The sequence below is a fragment of the Nomascus leucogenys genome, chromosome 5, assembly GCF_006542625.1.
Source record: "Nomascus leucogenys isolate Asia chromosome 5, Asia_NLE_v1, whole genome shotgun sequence".
Taxonomy (NCBI): domain Eukaryota; kingdom Metazoa; phylum Chordata; class Mammalia; order Primates; family Hylobatidae; genus Nomascus; species Nomascus leucogenys.
In genome coordinates, this window is record NC_044385.1 from 121,223,695 (window position 1) to 121,238,582 (window position 14,888).

The window sequence follows — 14,888 nt, forward strand, 5'->3', positions numbered from 1 at the left end:
TTTATAATCTATAAGTTGAAAAATTATGTGTCACCTCTATTTCTGTTGAATAAGTTGATAAAATGTAACCAATTCAACCCATCTTTGATAAAAATATTAAAATAGGAATCAATAGTTATTTCCTCAAGATGATAAAAATATTTTTCTTCAGTCCAACACTATTATCTTAATGGGGAAACATAGAAAGTTGGTCAACCACAGTAAGGAAAAAGGCCTACTACCACCACTTTATTATTTAACACTGTATTAGATGTATAAGTCAAAGCAAGTAAAACAAACAAACAAACAAAAAAAACCAGTGTGATGTACAATGATTAGAAAGGAAAAGGGAAAACCATCTTTATTTGGAGATAAGATGTAGGTATTCCTGGAAAAACCCAAGAGAATAAGCTGAAACATTACTACAATCAATATAAAAATTTAGTATGATCATGGGAAATAAAGATCCATGTATAGAAAGTAGTCTTTTTATGTACAAGCAACCACCAGTAAGATATTCTTCAACAGAAAAATTCCATTTATAATAGTAGCAAAGAAAAGCTTAAACTATATATATATATATAAAAGCTATATGATTAAAATGTTATGATTCTTGAGGAAAACTGGACTTGAACATATAGAAAAACAATGTATTCTGAGACACAGTAGTTTCCATGAAGATGTTAATTCTCTCAAGCCAACTAATTAATGTAATCCTTTCTCTGACCATCCCATGCAGCCCCCCAAGAAAAACACAGAAAATTTTCTGAAACTAAGTAAGTTGATTCTAAGGCTTGTATGGAAAAAAAACAAGAATACACAGAAAAACAACAAAAAAGAAGAGCAATAAGGAAAAGCTAGCCTTACTTGATATTAAAACATAATATAAGTCCTTCATAATTAAAATGGTATGTACTTGGCACATGTATAGACAGAGACTAATGGAACGGAATAAAAAGGGCCAAACAAGACATCCTAATATTGGAATTTAGTATATGATAAAGATGGCAATACAAATGTTTGGAATAGAAATTAATTTCTTCCAGTGTCAGGCAATAATCCTCTAGAAAAAATGGGCAAATGACAAGAACAGCTGAAGAAATACTAATGGCCTTTCAATATATGACAAGATTCTTAACTCCACCCATGTTATGGGTTCAATTCATATTTCAAAAATACATGAATTTTGGTCCCCACAAAATTCACAAGAATTCTAACTTCTGGTACCTCAAAATGTATCCTTATTTGGAGGCAGGATCTTTACAGAGGTAATCAAGTTAAAATAAGGTCATAAGGGTAGACCCTAATCCAATATGACTGGTGTCCTAACTGAACAAGGACAGAGAATGTGAAGACAATGTGAAGAGGCATAAGGAAAAGAAAGCCATTTACAAACCAAGGAGAGAGGTCTGTGTTAAATTCTTTCCTTGCAGCCCTTAGAAGGTATCAACCCTGTGGACACCTTCATCTTGGACTTTCAGCTTCCAGAACTATGAGACAATAAATGTCTGGTTTAAGCCAGCCAGTTCGTGGAACTGTGTTATAGCAGCCCTAGCAAACTAATATAATGAAAAAGAAAAATGTAAATTTTAAAAGATATACTATATCTGAAGCCATCCTTACAGAGTTAAACAAGAATTCTGGACAGAAATATGGTTAACTATTAGTCAGGCAGCACTTTGACCCACTTCCTTGTAACTGAAAGTTACTTAGCACTAGATACTGACCATTTGCATCCCCATTGTTCTTGTGGATGGGATTTCTGACATCAGAATCATAAGGCTTTTAAGAACTGCCTAAGCAGATCATGAGTTCCAGCAGAACAGCTGACACCAACCAGTTTGAAGACCCCCACAAAGTAACCAATTCAGCATGAGAATATAGTTTCTTCATCTCCCTATACCACAACTTCACCTTGCACTCTTTGACCAATCAACGCTCTCCATACCCTGGTCCCCTCCAAAACCGTTAAAAATCACTAGTCACAAACTGCTCAGGGACACAGACTTGAGTTTTCTTTCTGTTTCCTCATTTGGCAGCTCTATGATTAAACCTCTTTCTCTGCTGCAACCCAATGTCTCAGCATACTGACATGCTGTGTGCATTGGGCAATGAACCTAATATGGTTATAAATCCTCAAAAATGGTTGCTTCTCTAGGTTTACGTAAAAGAGGACTTCCAATTTTATTCTTATACTTCCATGTTGTTCTAATGTTTATAATGTACATGTCCTACATTTGTAATTATATGTTAAGGTAAAAACAATCGGTCTTTTTCAGGGAGGTTCCAAGATGGCCAAATAGGAACAGCTCCAGTCTACAGCTCCCAGCGTGAGCAATGCAGAAAATGGGTGATTTCTGCATTTCCAACTGAGGTACTGGGTTCATCTCACTGGGGCTTGTCAGACAGTGGGTGCAGGATAGTGGGTGCAGCCCACGGACCATGAACCGAAGCAGGGCGAGGCATCATCTCACCCGGGAAGCACAAGGGGTCAGGGAATTCCCTTTACTAGCCAAGGGAAGCTGTGACAGATGGCACCTGGAAAATTGGGTCACTCCCACCCTAATACTGCGCTTTTCCAACGGTCTCAGCAAATGGCACACCAGGAGATTATATCCTGCGCCTGGCTCGGAGGGTCCCATGCCCACGAAGCCTTGCTCACTGCTAGCACAGCAGTCTGAGATCGAACTGCAAGGCAGCAGTGAGGCTGAGGGAGGGGCGCCTGCCATTGCTGAGGCTTGAGTAGGTAAACAAAGCGGCCGGGAAGCTTGAACTGGATGGAGCAAACTGCAGCTCCAGGAGGCCTGCCTGCCTCTGTAGACTCCACCTCTGGGGGCAGGGCATAGCTGAACAAAAGGCAGCAGAAACTTCTGCAGACTTAAATGTCCCTGTCTGAGAGCTTTGAAGAGAGTAGTGGTTCTCCCAGTATGGAGTTTGAGATCTGAGAACAGACAGACTGCCTCCTCAAGTGAGTACCTGACCCCTAAGTAGCCTAACTGGAAGGCACCTCCCAGTAGGGGCTGACTGACACCTCATAGGGCCGGGTACCCTTCCAAGACGAAGCTTCCAGAGGAACGGTCAGGCAGCAACATTTGCCGTTCTGCAACATTTGCAGTTCTGCAGCCTCTGCTGGTGATACCCAGGCAACCAGCGTCTGGAGTGGACCTCCAGCAAACTCCAACATACCGGCAGCTGAGGGTCCTGACTGTTAGAAGGAAAACTAACAAACAGAAAGGACAGCCACACCATAACCCCATCTGTACGTCACCATCACCAAAGACCAAAGGTAGATAAAACCCCAAAGATGGGGAGAAACCAGAGCAGAAAAGCTGAAAATTCTAAAAATCAGAGTGCCTCTTCTCCTCCAAAGGAACACAGCTCCTTGCCAGCAACAGAACAAAGCTGGACGGAGAATGACTTTAACGAGTTGAGAGAAGAAGGCTTCAGAAGATCGGTAATAACAAACTTCTCCGAGCTAAAGGAGGATATTCAAACCCATCGCAAAGAAGCTAAACACCTCGAAAAAAGTTTAGACAAATGGCTAACTAGAATAAACAGCATAGAGAAGACCTCAAATGACCTGACAGAGCTGAAAACCATGGCACAAGAACTACATGATGCATGCACAAGCTTCCACAGCCGATTTGATCAGCTGGAAGAAAGGATATCAGTGATTGAAGATGAAATGAAGTGAGAAGAGAAGTTTAGAGAAAAAAGAGTAAAAAGAAATGAACAAAGCCTCCAAGAAATATGGGACTATGTGAAAAGACCAAATCAACGTCTGATTGGTGTACCTGAAAGTGACGAGGAAAATGGAACCAAGTTGGAAAACACTCTTCAGGATATTATCCAGGAGAACTTCCCCAACCTAGCAAGGCAGGCCAACATTCACATTCAGGAAATACAGAGAATACCATAAAGATACTCCTTGAGAAGAGCAACTCCAAGACACATAATTGTCAGATTCAGCAAAGTTGAAATGAAGGAAACAATGTTAAGGGGAGCCAGAAAAAGGTCGGGTTACCCACAAAGGGAAGCCCAACAGACTAACAGCGGATCTCTTGGCAGAAACTCTACAAACCAGAAGAGAGTGGGGACCAATATTCAACATTCTTAAAGAAAAGAATTTTCAATCCAGAATTTCATATCCAGCCAAACTAAGCTTCATAAGTGAAGGAGAAATAAAATCCTTTACAGACAAGCAAATGCTGAGAGATTTTGTCACCACCAGGCCTGCCTTACAAGAGCTCCTGAAGGAAGCACTAAACATGGAAAGGAACAACCGGTACCAGCCACTGCAAAAACATGCCAAATTGTAAAGACCATCGATGCTAGGAAGAAACTGCATCAACTAACGAGCAAAATAACCAGCTAACATCATAATGGCAGGATCAAATTCACACATAACAATATTAAACTTAAATGCATATGGGCTAAATGCTCCAATTAAAAGACACAGACTGGCAAATTGGATAAAGAGTCAAGACCCATCAGTGTGCTGTACTCAAGAGACCCATCTCACATGCAAAGACACACATAGCCTCAAAATAAAGGGATGGAGGAAGATCTACCAAACAAATGGAAAAAAAAAAAAGGCAGGGGTTGCAATCCTAGACTCTGATAAAACAGTCTTTAAACCAACAAAGATCAGAAGAGACAAAGAAGGCCATTACATAATGGTAAAGGGATCAATTCAAGAATAAGAGCTAACTATCCTAAATATATATGCTCCCAATACAGGAGCACCCAGATTCATAAAGCAAGTCCTTAGAGACCTACAAAGAGACTTAGACTCCTACACAATAATAATGGGAAACTTTTAACACCTCACTGTCAACATTAGACAGATCAACGAGACAGAAAGTTAACAAGGATATCCAGGAATTGAACTCAGCTCTGCACCAAGCAGACCTAATAGACATCTACAGAATTCTCCACCCCAAATCAACAGAATATACATTCTTCTCAACACACATTGCACTTATTCCAAAACTGACCGCCTAGTTGGAAGTAAAGTACTCCTCAGCAAATGTAAAAGAGCAGAAATTATAGCAAACTGTCTCTCAGACCACAGTGCAATCAAATTACAACTCAGGATTAAGAAACTCACTCAAAACCGCTCAACTACATGGAAACTGAAAAACCTGCTCCTGAATGACTACTGGGTACATGATGAAATGAAGGCAGAAATAAAGATGTTCTTTGAAACCAATAAGAACAAAGACACAATATATGTGCCAGAATCTCTGGGACACATTTACAGCAGTGTGTAGAGGGAAATTTATAGCACTAAATGCCCACAAGAGAAAGCAGGAAACATCTAAAATTGATACCCTAACATCACAATGAAAAGAACAAGATAAGCAAGAGCAAACACATCCAAAAGCTAGCAGAAGGCACAAAATAACTAAGATCAGAGCAGAACTGAGGGAGATAGAGACACAAAAAAACCCTTCAAAAAAATCAATGAATCCAGGAGATGGTTTTCTGAAAAGATCAACAAAATTGATAGACCGCTAGCAAGGCTAATAAAGAAGAAAAGAGGGAAGAATCAAATAGATGCAATAAAAAATGATAAGGGGGATATCACCACCGATCCCACAGAGATACAAACTACCATCAGAGAATACTATAAACACCTCTACGCAAATAAACTAGAAAATCTAGAAGAAATGGATAAATTCCTGGATACCTGCACCCTCCCAAGGCTAAACCAGGAAGAAGCTGAGTCCTTGAATAGACCAAGAACAGACTCTGAAATTGAGGCAATAATTAAGAGCCTACCAACCAAAAAAACTCCAGGACCAGATGGATTCACAGTCGAATTCCACCAGAGGTACAAAAAGAAGCTGGTTCCATTCCTTCTGAAACTATTCCAATCAATAGAAAAAGAGGGAATCCTCCCTAACTCAATTTATGAGGCCAGCATCATCCTGATAACAAAGCCTGGCAGAGTCACAACAAAAAAAGATAATTTTAGATCAATATCCTTGATGAACATTGATGCAAAAATCCTCAATAAAATACTGGCAAACCAAATCCAGCAGCACATCAAAAAGGTTATACACCATGATCAAGTGGGCTTCATCCCTGGAATGCAAGGCTGGTTCAACATACGAAAATCAGTAAATGTAATCCAGCATATAAACAGAACCAAAGACAAAAACCACATGATTATCTCAATAGATGCAGAAAAGGCCTTTGACAAATTCAACAGCCCTTCATGCTAAAAACTCTCAATAAATTAGGCATTGATGGGACGTATCTAAAAATAATAAGAGCTATTTATAACAAACCCACAGCCAATATCATACTGAATGGGCAAAATCTGGAAGCATTCCCTTTGAAAACGGGCATAAGACAGGGATGCCCTCTCTCACCACTCCTATTCAATATAGTGTTAGAAGTTCTGGCCAGGGCAATCAGGCAGGAGGAAGAAATAAAAGGTATTCAATTAGGAAAAGAGGAAGTCAAATTGTCCCTGTCTGCAGATGACATGATTGTATATTTAGAAAACTCCATCATCTCAGCCCCAAATCTCCTTAAGCTGATATGCAACTTCAGCAAAGTCTCAGGATACAAAATCAATGTGCAAAAATCACAAGCATTCCTATACACCATTAACAGACAGAGCGCCGCCAAATCATGAGTGAACTCCCATTCACAACTGCTACAAAGAGAATAAAATACCTAGGAATCCAACTTACAAGGGATGTGAAGGACCTCTTCAAAGAGAACTACAAAGCACTGCTCAAAGAAATATAAGAGGACACAAACAAATGGAAGAATATTCCATGCTCACGGATAGGAAGAATCAGTATCGTGAAAATGGCCACACTGCCCAAGGTAATTCATAGATTCAGTGCCATCCCCATCAAGCTACCAAGGACTTTCTTCACAGAATTGGAAAAAACTACTTTGAAGTTCATATGGAACCAAGAAAGAGCCTGCATTGCCAAGACAATCCTAAGCCAAAAGAACAAAGCTGGAGGCATCATGCTACGTGACTTCAAACTATACTACAAGGCTACAGTAACCAAAATAGCATGGTACTGGTACCAAAACAGAGGTATAGACCAATGGAACAGAACAGAGCCCTCAGAAATAATACCACACATCTACAACCATCTGATCTTTGACAAACCTGACAAAAACAATAAATGGGGAAAGGATTCCCTATTTAATAAATGGGGCTGGGAAAACTGGCTAGCCATATGTAGAAAGCTGAAACTGGATCCCTTCCTTACACCTTATACAAACATTAATTCAAGATGGATTAAAGACTTAAATGTCAGACCTAAAACCATAAAAACTGTAGAAGAAAACCTAGGCAATACCATTCAGGACATAGGCATGGGCAAAGACTTCATGTCTAAAACACCAAAAGCAATGGCAACAAAAGCCAAAATTGACAAATGGGAACTAACTAAACTAAAGAGCTTCTGCACAGCAAAAGAAACTATCATCAGAGTGAGCAGGCAACCTACAGAATGGGAAAAAATTTTTGCAATCTACTCATCTGACAAAGGGCTAATATCCAGAATCTACAATGAACTTAAACAAATTTACAAGAAAAAATCAAACAACCCCATCAAAAAGTGGGCAAAGGATATGAACAGACACTTCACAAAAAAAGACATTTATGCAGCCAACAGACACATGAAAAAATGCTCATCATCACTGGTCATCAGAGAAATGGAAATCAAAACCACAATGAGATACCATCTCACACCAGTTAGAATGGCCATCATTAAAAAGTCAGGAAACAACAGGTGCTGGAGAGGATGTGGAGAAATAGGAACACTTCTACAGTATGGTGGGGGTGTAAACTAGTTCAACCATTGTAGAAGACAGTGTGGCGATTCCTCGAGGATCTAAAACTAGAAATACCATTTGACCCAGACATCCCATTACCCAAAGGATTATAAATCATGCTGCTATAAAGACACATGCACACGTATGTTTATTGCGGCATTATTCACAATAGCAAAGACTTGGAACCAACCCAAATGTCCATCAATGATAGACTGGTTTAAGAAAATGTGGCACATATACACCATGGAATACTATGCAGCCTTAAAAAGGGTGAGTTCATGTCCTTTGTAGGGACATAGATGAAGCTGGAAACCATCATTCTCATCAAACTATCACAAGGACAGAAAACCAAACACCACCTGTCCTCACTCATAGGTGGGAATTAAACAATGAGAACACTTGGACACAGGGTCGGGAACACCACACACTGGGGCCTGTTGTGGGGTGGGGGTAGGGGGTGGGATAGCATTAGGTGATATATCCAATGTAAATGACGAGTTAATGGGTGCAGCACACCAACATGGCACATGTATACATATGTAACATACCTGCACATTGTGCACATATACCCTAGAACTTAAGGTATAATAATAATAATAAAAAAAATCTCTTTTGTAAACCTTCTCTCCCTTATATACATATCTATACACAAACATATACATACAGACCTATGATTTTTCTTTAATGGAAACGAGATCAATTATATTATAAATATTGCTCTATAACCTATTTAACTTAAAAATATGCTGTCAGCACAAATACATTTACCTTGTTTGTCTTGAAAGGCTACACTGTATTTCATTGTTTGTATCAATGTTTATGTAACCAATTGTCTATTGATGGACAGATTATTTCTATTTCATTGTTAAAAATAATGCTATAATAAACACACCAATATAGACATCATTTTTCTAAGTTTGTTGAAGTGAATTGCTGGGTGAAAGGGTATACAAATTTTAAGTTTTTATACATATAAAATTTCCTTAACTTATACAGCTACTATATGTATACTTGTATAAAAATGCTAACTTTCCAACATTCTCACCAATGCTCATTATTATTAACTGTTAACTGTTTCCCAATTTGATAAAAGAAATACTTCTATATAGGAAAAAGATGTTTTTTGTTGAGGTAATTTTCCTTTCTTCCTTCTTCCCGCTTTCTTTCCTTCTCTCCCTCCTCCCTTTGTCATCCTATTTCTCCCCCTTTAAAAAGAATTATATCATACCACTTACAGAATATTCTTTTCCTTCTGAATTGAAACAGTATCTTTATCTATACTAAATTATTACATATACATGGGTGTGTATAATGAGCTTTTCGAACACACCAAGAAAACTTTTTTTTTTTTAAAGGAAAACTTTTTTTTTTTAGGTCAAGATGAAACAATTTCACGTTTATATGAGAAAGTTTATACATAATCATTTCGGCTTCCCTAAACAGTAAAGCTGAGGAAAATGAGAACTGTATTCTGAACCACTGGGAAGAATTATTGAGAGTATTAGCCAATATAATCTAGTGAAAGTCTCTAACACACTGACCTGAACACAATAGGAGTTCAGGGGGTTTTTTAAGAAAGAGTGAAGAATAGGGAGACACAGGCAGCACTGATAGGGAAAGAGAATTACAGGACAATCAAGAAGTTTGTATCAGCTTAAAAAAAATAAATCCAGCACATTTGTTGAACACTTATGTAGGGCAATGAAATGCCAAGGTAGCCACAGTTTTTTTCATAAAAGGAATTGAAGCAAATCTAACCCAAGTCATTCTCCAGCCCATGATTAAGGATACTAGAACCACAAACATGTGGGGAAACCTGTGTTATATACGAGATTAATTTCAGAGATAGGAAATGATATTTTTAGTTAGCTATGTAAAGCTTTTATTAATTTTTAGGACTTGCTCAAATTTTCACATTTAGGAAATTCAGTGCAAACTTTTTATTATTATTATTATTATTATACTTTAAGTTTTAGGGTACATGTGCACAATGTGCAAGTTTGTTACATATGTATCCATGTGCCAATCTTAAAGACAAACACTCCTTTTACTTTTATTTTTCACATCTATCTTGTGTCAGGAAACTAATGTTACACTACTTATCTATATAGAGATATGAGCTGAAGCTGTATCCATGGGGAAACAGATTATCTACGTTTTAAACTTATAAGCTTAGTCTACACAAAAATACACCTTTAAATTATGCCACAGACTTTCTTAAAGAAATTCTTAATCATTTGATAAATTCACTAAGAAATGAGTCTGTAGTCTATTCTAATCTCATTAATGCAACACATGTTTCAGACATCACAACAGGTTGATGACTTACTTGTATCTTGCTTCTTGTTTTCAAGATGATCTAATAGTTGTCTTATCTCAGCATCATACTCCACCCATTCTGGGACAATTCTGGCAGCAGCTTTTAGTTTGGGTTCTTTTGTTTTGGGATTATTGCACTAAAAGTTTAAGTAAATTTTGTTAATGAAAGACCATGCTCCTGGAAACATAAGGACAATGCTGTGTCACTAGGGCAAACAAAATACATTTTATAAAAAGCAGAGTCCTACTAAGTACTGAAAGTTTAATATACACAGGATCAAGTGAAATGACGTATCACAACTTATGTACATAATGATTGCTTAATACAAATACCTCAATCAGAAATTTAAATAAAAATTGTTGAAAGACATTCTGATGACTTATAAGTCCGTCAAAAAAAGTTATGTAAAATGTTTTGACAAAAGATCTAATTACATTACCACTATGTAGAAGAACACAGCAGACTAGTGTGCTTTGTAGGCACAGTAGAAAAACATGGAAATGGCATCTCGGTTCTCAGGGTTCCAACTCCATATTTACTAATAGTAGGATGTGTATATATCACATAATTATGTGTGTGTGTAGGGTGTGTATCTTATTCAACTGCAAAAGAAATTAACATAAGAAAATCTCTAAGGTTCCATCAATACACAATCAGTTTAAACTACTGAGTACTACTATAGAGTTTCTTGGGAAATTAAAGTTAAAAGCAAAAATTATAGAAGGTTGACAAGAATCTGACACACTATGTATCTGAAGGTACAGCTGAAAGGATCTGCCGATATATTGGACGTGAGCTGTAAGTAAAGAGAGGCATCAAAGAAAGACAAAGCCACCAGTACCTTTGGCTTGAGCAATATAAAAAATGGATTTGCCATTTACTGAGATAGAAGACAATGGGAGCAGTATAAACTTCATCAAGTAATAAAGGAAGCCCATTCACTATTTACAAAGAATTAAGGCAGGAAGCAACTTGAAGCTCACTTCTGGTGACATTTTCTCCACTTGCTTTCCTCTTATTTCTTAGGGGAAAGCTATTAGTCATGAGCCATGAGCCTGTTGTCTTAACCCTTTCCTCACCAAATATTTTCAGTTGATTCATTATGGATTTCTTTTCCATAGTCACATATTCCTGAGGTAAGTGGAAAACACAATTTTCTTTGCAGAAATTAAATTTATAGGCAATGTCTTCTACATAGTGAAGATAATGGGACTAATTCTTTTTTTAATTCTGTCAAACTATTAACAAAATATTATGTTTTCTTTAGCTATTTGTACTACAATGGGTTTGTGTGTGTGTGTGTGTATGTGTGTGCTCGTGCATACGCTCTATAAGCTTTATTAGTGGTTCTTAACTGGGTAATCATGCCCCTCGGGGAGCTTTGGCAAAGTCTGGAGAAAATTTGTGATGGCTGAGGAGTCGTGGGGTGCTACTGCCATCTAGTGGACAGAGGCCAGAAATGCTGCTGAATACCCCACAATGCATAGGAAAACCCCTGTTAACAAAGAATTCTCCACTCCTCAATGCCAATAGCACTGAGGCTGAAAAACTCTGGTTGAGATGGAAAGTTGAGAGAGTATAATGACATTCATAAACATTTTCATTCCCACCTTCAATATTATTAGTCATGCTCTTTTCTTCTGTTAGGCCATTTCCTTGGGAATTTTCTGCATTCTCTTTTCTCCTCCATGAAGAATAGCATGTTCTCTCATTCTACTCTTAGTGTTTCTGTGAGGGAGACCGGCTGAACACCAAAATTTGTGCCTCTTCTCCTTTTCCTGGGTATTGCTATTGCTAGGAAGTAGCTGTTCATCCAGGAATGCCATTTCTCAGCTCCTGTTACATCTAGATATGGCCATGTGACCAACTCCCACCAAGGGGCCATGCATTTAGGATTCAAGATATGTTCTCCGCACTTTTTTCCCCCTTCCCTCCAGATTGGCACTATCCAATACAAATACAATGAAAACCACATATGTGATTTGTGGGTTTTTTTCACTAGAAAAATACTAAATACTAGTAGCCATGTATAAACATGTAAGACGAATAGGTGAAATAAATTTTAATACTATATTTTATTCAACCCAACATATCCAAAATACTAAGTCAACATGTAATCAATACAAAAGTTAGTAATGAGATATATGTTATTTTCATTGTATTGAGTATTCAAAATCTGGTGTGTACTTTATACCTTACAGCACATTTCAATTCAGAATAGCAACATGTTAAGGGCTCAACAGCCACATAAGGCAAGTAGCTACTGCACTTGAAGGAGCAGTTACAGGTGGACAAAAAGTACTCCCTGAGACATGGCACACAGGAGGGCTACTCAATGATGGAGATACCCACTTAGGTCTGCTGCTGGAATGAGTATGAAGCCACTGAATTTTGGGGGTTTGTTATGGTAGCTCATGTTAGTCTAAGTACTAAAGATCCCAAAGTGACCTATATCACTACTGTATGAGCCACAACAGAACCCTAACAACATATTAGTAATTGTGTTCAATAATGTTCTTGGCCTCTCTTTATGAAATTCCTTTGCTTACCTCTTAAAAACGCCATTTTATTTGTTTCTGCTATATTCTACCACCTATGATTACATTCTAACATACTGGCATGCTACTTTTAAAATATGTATTTCTATACATGTCTGAAAAAGTTCCTATATTTTGTTTTCCTGCCCTTTTTTGTTCAAAATTGTGTGAATTCTAACATTTTAATAGCTTATTCGTCAGTGAAGATCTTGTAAACAATTTTCTACACTTAGCACATTAAAAACAATATGGTAGGAAAAAACTTATTATACCTACTAAAGACAAGGTAGTATGGAATATAAGATCTAAATGGACAACAAATATATTAGTTTGAAATATTTTATGTTTAGGAGAGTTAAACTGCATAGCATAAACTGCTTTAAATGAAAATCTAAGAAAAATAATCTCTTAAAAATAAGAAAAAAGCACATATGATATATTTTAAGTAGACAAAATTGTCTTGTTTGCCTTTATTTGGGGGAAAATATTGGCAGGATAACTAAACTGAAGACATGTCAAGATGATAGCTAATCCATGAACATTTTCAGCTAGCTCTCCATCTTTTTTTTTTTTTTTTTTTTGAGATGGAGTTTTGCTCTTGTCTCCAGGCTGGAGTGCAGTGGCACGATCTCAGCTCTCTGCAACCTCTGCCTCCCAGGTTCAAGCAATTCTCCTGCCTCAGCCTCCCGAGTAGCTGGGACTACAGGCGTATGCCACCACGCCCAGCTAATTTTTTGTAATTTTAGTAGAGATGGGGTTTCATCATGTTGGCCAGGCTGGTCTCGAACTCCTGACCTCAGGTGATCCACCTGCCTCGGCCTCCTAAAGTGCAGGGATTACAGGCGTGAGCCACCGTGCCCAGCCCTCTCAGCCTTTTATTCAAAAGTCCTTTTGCAGAAAAGAGTTAACACAGAAAGCCTGAAATTGCTATTCTTAGAAAGACCTGCTTGTAAAGTTGGCTCCTCACTGGCATCTGGGAACACAGGGTTCAGGATGGCTCCCACCATTCCTTTATAAGAGTAACTCACTGTGTCTAAATTATCTGTGCAAAGGTGTTTATGCTAAACACTTGCTTTCCTTCTGAGTGCTGGAAATTTAGGTGTGTCTCAGGCAGACAGTGCTATATGGTCACCAGCCCCCAATAAAACCCCTGGATACAGGGGTTTCTAATAAATATCCTTAGTAGGTAATACTTCACACTGGTTGTGGAATCTCTTATTGCTTGAGGAATGAAGCTTGTCCCGTGTGACATCACAGAGAAAGGACTATTGGAGTCTTGCACATGATTTTCTCTTTGCCCCATGTGCCTTTTCCCTTTACTGACTTTGCTTTATATCCTTTCACTGTGATAAATCACAGCCATGAATATGATTATATTTTGCATCTTATGAATCTCCTTAGTGAATCATCAAACCTCAGGGTGGTCTTGGGGGCCCCCAAAATAGCCCTATACTTGCCAACCTAAGTAAATGTGTGATAGACTTAACAGCAGAAGAAGTGAATTAATATGTATGCCACTCCCTTTGTAAAACAGGAAGAAAATATTTCTATTTAAACATTTCCGTATCTGCCTACATACAAATGAAAACAAAGACGCTCACCAGATCAATTGTTTTGGCTCTTTGTTTGGATTCATCATCACACCAGGTTTCACACCACAGCCAGTCTTGAGGAAGAGACTTAATGGCAACTTGGTAAATCATATTATTGGGGAGATCCTACAGAAAAACGTGATTTAATCATAGAAATCATATGAAATTTAGAGTCAGAAGGAAAGAAGCTGAATGAAGTAAGACATCAGTTAGACTGTAAACAGATCATAAAACATATGCAAATATGAGATTTCTCTACACTTTTAAGCTTAAAATACCTAAGGTGATCCAATCATCTTGGGTCATGAATGAATCCATGCACTGGAATATACCTACATCTCTCCTAGACTCTACCCCTGGGAACAAGGATGAAGAGGGAGGCATAGAAACCTACCATTCAATAGTCCCCACAATGGACAGCCTCACTACCTCTATCTGCCTCTATTGCTCACATTATGCCTGCAATTACTGTTCATATCTGTCACCACCATGCTCTCTGGATTCTGAGGTGAACTTTCATCTCCCCACTGGAAACAATGATCCATGAATATTTTCCCATTTCTGCATGCTCCGAGCTCTCTAAGTAAAGATTGCTGGCATCTGGGCTAATGGATGTTTGACTGGCAAACTAGCCTAGTAAGTTAG

At 38.1% G+C, this 14,888-nt stretch overlaps 1 protein-coding gene across 1 annotated transcript in view; it reads right to left on the reverse strand.

Moving 5' to 3' along the window:
* LOC100592830 (UDP-glucose:glycoprotein glucosyltransferase 2) overlaps positions 1 to 14,888 on the reverse strand; it is a 254,403-nt gene that overhangs the window by 27,147 nt on the left and 212,368 nt on the right. Inside the window, exons 37-38 of the mRNA XM_030813564.1 lie at positions 14,253 to 14,369; positions 10,124 to 10,250 (exon numbers count right to left, since the gene is read on the reverse strand). Of these exons, the coding sequence (XP_030669424.1) occupies positions 10,124 to 10,250; positions 14,253 to 14,369 (244 nt within the window). The remainder of the gene's footprint in view (positions 1 to 10,123; positions 10,251 to 14,252; positions 14,370 to 14,888) is intronic.